Source organism: Mytilus edulis, chromosome 2, assembly GCF_963676685.1.
Source record: "Mytilus edulis chromosome 2, xbMytEdul2.2, whole genome shotgun sequence".
In the NCBI taxonomy this organism is placed as follows: domain Eukaryota; kingdom Metazoa; phylum Mollusca; class Bivalvia; order Mytilida; family Mytilidae; genus Mytilus; species Mytilus edulis.
This window is the reverse complement of record NC_092345.1, coordinates 79,642,808-79,652,609: the sequence shown is the minus strand read 5'-3', so window position 1 is coordinate 79,652,609 and position 9,802 is coordinate 79,642,808. Positions and strand designations below refer to the sequence as shown.

At 34.4% G+C, this 9,802-nt stretch overlaps 1 protein-coding gene across 1 annotated transcript; it reads left to right on the top strand.

Moving 5' to 3' along the window:
- The first annotated feature begins 5,335 nt into the window (after window positions 1-5,335).
- On the top strand, window positions 5,336-9,802 carry LOC139510690 (uncharacterized). The gene is made up of 5 exons (XM_071297229.1): window positions 5,336-5,505; window positions 5,816-5,974; window positions 6,753-7,162; window positions 7,694-7,948; window positions 8,481-9,802. Exons 1-5 carry the CDS (start codon window positions 5,469-5,471, stop codon window positions 9,681-9,683), a joined length of 2,064 nt encoding a protein of 687 aa, XP_071153330.1. The 5' UTR covers window positions 5,336-5,468; the 3' UTR covers window positions 9,684-9,802.

The window sequence follows — 9,802 nt, the reverse complement described above, 5'->3', positions numbered from 1 at the left end:
AATACAAACAACCTTTAAATATCTTATTGTTTTGTCATACATTTCGATCAGGTGATCAGTACGAAAAAGAATGAGTGCATTTGGTAAAAAGGTAAGATAGTTTGAAAGGTACAAAAAAAAATAAGAATTATTTGTTCTCTCCTTGAAGTGACACATAACATATTTTGGTTACATTTCTCTCATGCGACTCGTGTCATTCAAATCCCGATATCTATAAGCAGCTAGACCGCCCTTAACATACTGGAGCTTATTGAGGAATGAACTAATCTTCTGTTCGGTACTCTAGTCTACTATTGAAGCTGAGTCGGCTATATCAGTGAAGCCTGGAGTTCTATCGTTGGAGCTAAAAAAATCCTTTTAGTGAAGACTGGACCGCATCAGTGGAGCCAGGAATCCAAATAAAAACATTGCTTTAAAGAGCCATGTACACCGTGAAAAAAATGCTCAATTTTGAACCTGGAGCCCGACGACAAACTTAGGATGGAGACCGAAACTTACAATCGGCGTAATTCTCAAAGTTAAGTTCACTGGTACTTGATTGAAACACAATATTGAAATAGTGTAGGTTATATGTGTTTTTGTATGTATACGTCATATGCACAGTACAAATAAAAGTAGGATTGTGTAAAATGATTCAATTTTTACAGGTATCTCACACCTATCTTTTCAAGGTTGAGTGCCTATATTTACAAGTTTTATATGGTTTCGAAAATGCGAGGGTTAAAGTTAAGACTAAACAATAAAAAATATGTTCGTATAACTCTTTATGAAAAAGTCGAGTTGCGAGAAAAAGATATATAGTAAAAGCAGAACATATATGTATCTATCCTGTCCGATACCCATATACTAGTAAATGTTTTTGTTATTAAGTTATACATATACTGAACTTCCCAGGTTAAAGATTATTTATTTTATACATTTGATTATCATTGGGACGCTTGAAGTTTTGAATATTCAAAGAAAATTAAAAAATATTCTGTCCCACCAGAGACGTTTTATTTTATGTCTCTGTTCCCACATACGTGTCTATTTGTAAATAAATAATCTGGTTTCCATAAAAAGAAAAAAAAAGAAAAAAAAAAAAAGAGACTTTAATATAAGTATTCGCTTTTTGTTATGAAAATGTTCTGGATCCTCATTTTGCCTTACAATGAGATACCACACGACACCAAGTTCAACGTAGATTCCCGATTCGTAGATTTTTTTTTAATTTAATTTAAATATGTTCATTTCGAATTAAAAAAACAAAAACGAAACTAAACATTGTATTACAATTAGGGAGGACAGTTGAGCAACGAAACAATGCCGGGAAGTTTGGTGTGATTCAAAAACTTGTATATGTGGCATATTTCAATATGTATTCCTTTCTTTTTTACTGACCCCGGTTATGTGGGATTACATCATACAAAGTCTATCCAAAATATTTTTCAAAGAATTCCGCTAAAACCGGTGTTAGCGCCGTCTTAAACTTGCATTGGGTGAGAGTTAAACTTGTTGTTCCATGTTGAAGGCTGCGAAGAACAGCAACAAAAGACATGTTCGTTTGTTTTTTGTCTGGGGTTTTGTCATGGATGGATACCCCATATCCTTTTTTTGTGCAAAGACACACAAGTTGGATGTTTGACAAACAAGAGATGGATTTTGTCAATTTTTTAAGCTATTTTACCATTGGACCTCTGTCGATAGGAGTTGTAGTGAAGTTTATATAATAGCTTTCAAATCCATTTAAGAAGGTAATCCTTGAAATATGTTTACATAATTATACTTGCAGGTTATTCATAACTCGCAGATAATTCTGACACTGTATTAGGTCAACATTTTGTACTGGTCATCACAGTAGAAATTATTCATATATAGAAATAGTTTTTCTACATTAGAAAATGCCTGTACCAAGTCAGGAATATGACAGTTGTTGTCCATTCGTTTGATGTGTTCGAACTTTTGATTTTGCCATTTGATTGGGACTTTCCTTTTTGAATTTTCCTTGGAGTTCAGTATTTTTGTGATTTTGCTGTTTTTGTAAATTGTTTGAACTTATAATATCTAATAGTTGTTGAACAATCACGACGGTATATGTTATTGGACTGTGGTGATCACTATTTGTCATCTTCGAATAGTGATACCAAATATAATATACATGAACGTAAACCAGCATCCGATCCTACGCTCACTTGGAAAACAATCGAAGTATAGTGTTACTTAATCTAACCACGGGAGTAAAATGGATACCGAATACTCCCATGATCATTCAAACATTACACTGTAGCCCAACAAGATAATTGTACATATATCAGTGTGGTTTCTTCCTGTCGGTAGAGATGTCGAAATGCGCATCAGCGATTCTTTTCGAAAACAAATATCGTAAGTTATACTGAAATGTGTTTGACTTCGAGAGGATTTGTCACTGACTCTTAAGATTTTTTTTATGAAAAGAGCTGCTGGTGCATCATGATTGTATGTTCTTAAAGAGAAGTGGAACGTAATTTTCTCGATCTGTTCATACATTTTTCAGTTTGCCGTCTCTATTGTCTCAAAATATTGGCAAAGGATGACTTTTCTAAAAAGTTATCTGGAAGTACAGAGCAAATCTTTATTCAAAGAACAATTTAGATATCCTCTACAGTGTAGATTCCACGTTTAGTGCTGATTTTTCTGCTACAAGCTGAATGTAGTGTATTAAAATAATATCTTCATTTCATCTGAAATCTATGAGGTGGGTCTTATCAAACTTGGTAGGAATGATGTTTGGATGGTTCTTTAAATTCTCCAATTTTGTGATCTGTTGAAACAGCCAACAGAATAAATTGTTGATTCTGGTTGGTAGAATTTCTTCTGGGGTCATCAAAAACGGATTGAATGCACAATACATTAGATAATACAATACTTTATATTACTATGACATAAAACGGATATTCCCTACCGCGGAAACGGGTATACGTGGATGTATTATCGATCATAAATGGACAAAAGATATCTCTCAAACACTGAAAATATCAAACCGCTCGTGCGTGCGTCCGTAATACTCAATAATATAGGCTTTGTGTTTCTTATCCGATTTTCACCAAATTGTATAAATTCACATTCAGTATTGGTACCCGTAGTCCGAGATTACTCTGACGTCCGACGGCTGTTTTGCCAGACAAGCTGGGGCCGTGGGACGTCAGAGCTCGTCCCATATCAAAAAGTGGATATTTGCCCACCCAAAATAGATGCGCGACTTCGACGCTTCTAGTGCCGACTGGCTGCCTTGGAATTATATAAATCGGACATCAATCTGTTCGTTTTTCATTTATCTTTCCAAATATGTAACTTTCACCTACCTGCCAATCTTTATTTTTCCATATTTAAACAGTTTTCGCAGAGACATGTCCATTTGGGCATTTCGACTTTCATTTTCAAAGATTATCACGTGACCACGAGAATACAGTATAGCGCAATGCATTATGGGAGCTGATTAATGCAGATAACCCTGGGTCAATGTGAATACTAAATTAATAAATAGATTGTACGCGAAAAACCCGCGTGTACAATGTGGTAAGTGTGTAAACATGGAGAATTGTGCTTGTTGTGGAGAGCATTTTTCCAAAAGAAAAGACAGAAAGGGATATGAAAGGACAAATATCCATACAAACTACAAGACATTTGGAAGTGTTGCAAATGCAATAGAGGGACTTTACGGGGTCAGTGTAACTCCGTCAAAAGATGTATATATATGCAACAACTGCACCTGTCTGATCACAACGACAAACAAAAAAGCTGAACAATTAGGGGAGACAGAGAGCAGACTAAGAAAGGTGAAATTAGCAGGGGGCTATATTAGCCAAAAGATACCAGCCACACCTTTCCATTCAACTTTCTCTAAGAGGAGGAAGACTGTGAAATCCACCCCCACCCCTCAGAAATCTACTCAGAAACAGAAAGAAATCACTGAACAGAAGACATCAACAGCTATTCCTTCAAAAATAGTAAGTATATTTGTTTCATTACTTTATTTCTTTCTTAATAAGTAACCACATGTTTTTAAATCTATCCATCAACTGTGGAAAAGGTTTGTTTTTTTGTTGTTGTTGTTGTTTTTTTTTTTTTTGGGGGGGGGGGGGGGGTAAATTAAGTGATTTTATATAATTTTATAAACCATGTAGATGCCATTGTATGCAAATTTGCCATTAATCATGTACATTTACAGTTGTGTCATGCAGAGATTTTAAAGTCAATTTCAATAAAATAAGAGACTGTACATGCAACATTAATTTTGTAGCTGGTTGAATTTACTTTTAATATGCTGTGCAGTTAACGAAATATTGGTTGGCATCTCAGCTTGTACAGTTGTAATGTTAACATGATAAACAACAAGAAAAGGCTTGCTTATATGAACATTTCTTAATTTGTTTTTATTTATAATCATTTTATTTGATAGAGTGTTACTGTCAACAACACAAAAATTGGTCAAGCAGTCTCAAATATTGGAAGAGGGAAATATTTGAAAGGTTTCAGAGAATTATGGAAACAAAGTCAAACAGCAAAGAGGGCAGCAATTCATGTCTTACAAGACGAAATTAGAAAAGAAGTGACACAATTTGTAAAGGCAACATCTGGTGAAACATCCCTTGATGATATTTTAGGATTCAATTGGAACCTCATCTTAAATAAAGCGGCGACAGTTTGCCCTTCATTGACTGACCTTCTAACATCAGCTCTTACCACTAAACACAGACAAACCAATAAAACCAAAAAAAAAGGTTCAAAAATTATATCAGTTGGACCGGTTCTTGGTGCTTTACTATGTATGATAGGTTTTCACCGGTCAGTGAAGTCAAGTTTATTTCAACAGTTAAATAGTGTGATGATGTGGCTTGGTGGATGCAAAAGAAAGGTAATTTTGGTAACTTAGGGAGCAGAAGGGGGAAGGCTAATTGACATACATATAAAAAAAAATATGGTATGATTGCCAATTAGACAACTCTCTACAACATTGCACAAAAGACCAAATGACACAGAAATTTACTGCTATAGGTCACTATGGCCTTTAGCAATGAGCAAATATTATACCCCCTGGGACAGTCATCTAAGGCCCTGCATGGACAAAGGTAGAAAAATTCAAACGAGGAAACTAACAGCCTTATTAATGTAAAAAAATAAATAATCTGATGCATGACAGAAACAATCTCTCTTATATGTATACATGATATATGCCATTCATTGGCCCCCTCTTATGATTATTTCTAGATCCGCCCAAAATTGTGCATTATTTATACACATTTTAAAAGTATAAGCCAGCATATTACTCATGTCAATACCTTATTCTGTAACTTACATGGCCAATCGTTTTCAGACTTTATGTATTTGAATGCAAAGAATTTAAATATTTTCAGGTCTTCGGCAGCTTCAACAAACTAGGTTACTGTTTGTCTATTGAAGCCACAAGGAAGCGAATAGACAAGTACAAACAAAATTACGACAGCAGAGTCATGGAGTGGAAAACTGCAATCAGTGACATTGAAAAAGGTATACATATGCATGTACCATCTTCATTTAAACAGTTGTGTCAAACAATTTGATTATACTAGACTAGTTAATTATTTGCATTTACATTCATATGTATCTCGATTTCTTTCAGTATATAATATTCTGTGAACTCATTTTGTGGAGGCTGATTTTCTTCTTCTTCATATGCTTTTTTTAAATATTTTTTTTGGGAAAAATATCAAGGTCATGAAAGATATAATTTTTGTTTAGTCAATTGCAACCATTATATCAAATGGAATCTCAGATTTAATGATTTTGTTTATTTATTTTCTCTTTTTTTGACCTGCAGTTGCTGATGATGGATGGGAAGACATACTCGATGAGTGGGAAGACATGGAAGATCAAAGCATTCCAGATCAAAGCATTCCAGAGAGGCCACCCATAACAGAAAGTGGATCAGAAAGCACACAACTGGAGCAGTTGATATCTTCAGATTTGGAATTTAAGAGTAAGCCTTCATAAAAAAACATCTCATAAATGCATTTTCTCCCCTGAAAGTACATGTATGAATACATAATTTGACATACGTGTAGTTTCTTTATTAAGTTAATTAAATGATCAGCAACCTCCAATGAAAATATGTTAGCAGAGGCGGATTTAGGGGGCCCGGGTCCCCCCCTTTTTTTGGGAAAAAAATTGGTTGCTTATATAGGAAATCACTGAAGCGTGACTGAAGCGGGCCCCCTCTTAAGTCAGTCAGTGGGCCCCCACTTATGAAAATTCCTGGATCCGCCACTGGTTAGCCAGACTTTATACACTATTAACCTCTCAGGACAATTTTGTTGTGTTTTAATTGCAACATCTAAATAAGAAACTTAAAATTGAGAATGGAAATGGGGAATGTGTCAAAGAGACAACAACCCGACCAAATAAAAAAACAACAGCAGAAGGTCACCAACAGGTCTTCAATTGATTGTTTTTAAATACATAATTGTGCTTATTGAAACACATCAATAGTAAATGGCATAAGCAGGCAGACCTTAATAACATCTGTATTTGAATTTAGTTCTTGTTCTTGGTTGTTACTCAGCAAATATGGCTCAGCAAAAAAAAAATCCCAAACCCTACCCTCAGATAAAAACATTACATTGGGGTTGTTTTTCGGCCGAAAGAAATTGATTTGTCATTTGTTATGTAGGCTTCATCTAATAAAAAAAACCTTTTCATTTTGCATCCTCGTCTTGCACATGTGCTTCTTTTATTTCTTAATAATAAAATTATTTCAGGTGGAACAGAGGAAACTATCCCATTCACTGATTCAGAAGATTGGATCCAAGAAACAGCAGCATACTATGATATAACCTTTGATAATGTAAATCAAAAAATAGGAGTCCGACATCATTTTCGGGGAAAAGAAAATAAAATTTTGAATATGGTGCAAGCGTATGCCTCTAAAGATAGAGTAAGCATGGCAGGTTACAGCAATGATCTACCCTGTGCAGAAACAATACGAGCCATTCCAATATCAGCCTTCCTCCTAAGTGATGAAGATGAAGGATTGATAAAAGAGGAATTGTCTACTGCCATTAAAAGAATATTGACTTCTCATGTACCATGCTTCAGTGATCTAAAAGACAAAGTTGTATGGAGTATACCTCACATATATCAAGCAGAATCTTCAAAGAAAAGTGAAATTGTAAGTAAACTATGGTATTCATATTCCTTTATCTTTGAAAATTGTAACTGTATGATGATGCCAATGATGTAAAAATCAAATAAATTATCCTTGACCAAAAGTACCGCCCCACTTACATGACTTAACGGGATCACTTGTATCAATATGTAACAGTGCTATTGCTCACATTTTTGACATTTTTACTCTATGAGTATGTTTGTTTTGTTCATTCATCGTTGACTATGTAATGGAATATGATGCGACTGTCATAAAAGTGAGAGGTTTAGCTAGCTATAAAACCAGGTTCAATCCACCATTTTCTACATTAGAAAATGCCTGTACCAAGTCAGGAATATGACAGTTGTTATCCATTCGTTTTATGTGTTTGGACTTTTGATTTTGCCTTTTGATTTCTGATTTTCCTTTTTGAATTTTCCTCGGAGTTTAGTATTTTTGTGTTTTTACTTTCACATGCAGATCTGCAGTTTTTTTATTTTTTTTTAATTCAACTGTATTACTAAAGATTTTTTTTATATAAAATGTTTATTATAGGTGCCATTAGGAGTAGAAGAAAAAGATGAAACCAAGACTGCTGATGTAATCGAATTGTTGGACATATATAAAAACTATGTTCCACAAAAAAAAGATGGTTCACCATTGCCCATGCTATTGTACTGTGACGGACTAAGCTGTGAGAGAGTTGATGGCGCGCAAAAAGCAAGAATAAATGGTGGTGACCAATGGGCTAGGTTGGAAATGTTTGAGCCAGGTATACAAGAATGGCACAAAAGACTACTTTACATACAGGTATACCTGAAATATTTCCACATAGCCAATAACAAAGACATTACTTATTTGTCCTTTACAATTCCATTTAAAAGTAAAAACTGCTGACATATATAGATATAGGAAGATGTGGTGTGAGTGCCAATGACATATGCGCTATATATAATTGAGTGCTTGAATAACTTACATGTACATGAACTTTTAAGACTGTCTGCCTTTTTTGAATTGCTAAAAATATTATACAGCAGTTATTTTCATACCTTCTGTTTGTGAATTTGAAATTGATCTGTATATAATAAAACAGTATACCGGTTTTAAAATAATAATCTTTAGCATGGCAAGGAAAGTTAAAAAAAATGATAATTCCAGTGAGTTTTCAACGTCAAAGACCATACCTCTGCAGTCTAGAACAAACAAAACAAAACAAAACAAAACAAAACAAGACAGACAGACAGACAGACACGTTTACCTTATTTATGCCGGGAATAGGACAGTTGGGGCATATACATGTAACAATCTGGCATGACCATTCACATTTACAAATCTATTTCAGGACACATATGACAGTTTCTTTAAATTTGAAAGCCATAGAGAAAAGGGAACATTGTACAATATAAAACAGCTTTATGATTACAAAGGAGTGTCAAGCAATATAATGAGTTGTTTCAACAAGGCAGATGAACTTTTAGAATTCACAACAAAGGTTTATGTCATCTTGGCTATGATGAATATTTTGGGATTCAAAACAATTGATGATGAACTTGATGAAGACGATCATAGTCTCATTTTATCCAAAGTTTCTAATGAGATTGTAAATCAGATATATCCTACAACAAACACAAAAGAAATCTTGAATGTAATTTCTGACAAGTCCTTAGATCAATCCTTATACTGCATTTGTAAACTAGAGTCAGGAGGAGAAATGGTGTATTGTGGAAACAAGAAGTGCAAATTTGGACAATGGTTCCACTTGGATTGTATTGGTCTCAGTGAGGACGAAATTCCAGAAGGTGATTGGTTTTGTTCTGAAGTGTGCACCAAGGAATTCTTATCAACGAAAAGAGGTAAAAAAAAGCAAACAGTGGACAAATTTCGTGACATGAAGAAAGAATATGTAGAAGGTTTGCTTTGGAGAGGTCTTAATGAAATTATTCGCCATGATGCAATAAAGGAAAATGATGGAATAAGAATGATTAGACACTGGAAAGCAGACATGCCGGACTTTTATGAAAATAATCATCCAAAGTATCTAATCTATGCTCATAGGCTCTTGATTAATGTTGCAGGTGCAACTTCACCTAGACTGCGAGAGCAGTTGATATGGAACAGAACTGTCAATGTGGAAGGAGGTGCAAGGAAAAATATTCCAAAAGATTTACACTGTGAACATTTAAATAGACAATATAAGGAAAATTGTCGTGATGCGGGTGGACAGTTGACACAAGCAACAATTGATAGACACAGTCAGATGCTTGGAGTGGGCAAAATGATTGAAAAGGTATATCAAGAGCAAGTAGTAGAATCTCACATTAAATTTAAAAGACATAATACACCCGATAGAGATGCAGATGTCAGACATCTAACAAAGACTTTGCAACCTTTGAATTTATTCAAGTTTCAAGCTGGCAGGTCATTTAATGGATTTGAAAACTTAAAAACCAGTAAAGGAGTGACATTTCCAAGGAAATTCAAGGAAAGACTAATCAGACATACCAACAAAATAGCTGACAGGAGAGAACTTACAGCAGATGACTAAATATATCTTTTGTACTTATTTTATAAAAAACAGTAAACAGCATATTTTATAATTTTCCTTCCGTTGTGATGTTATAATGGTTCTAAGAAGAACCAATATAGTAAGCATGTCTCTTTTAT

Bases quoted from the DNA above. Each gene is read 5' to 3' on its own strand.
- LOC139510690 (XM_071297229.1), top strand. From the start codon at position 5,469: ATGGAGTGGAAAACTGCAATCAGTGACATTGAAAAAG. The intron at 5,975-6,752 runs GTAAGCCTTCAT...AAATTATTTCAG, and splicing joins TTCAGATTTGGAATTTAAGA to GTGGAACAGAGGAAACTATC. The intron at 7,163-7,693 runs GTAAGTAAACTA...TGTTTATTATAG, and splicing joins CTTCAAAGAAAAGTGAAATT to GTGCCATTAGGAGTAGAAGA.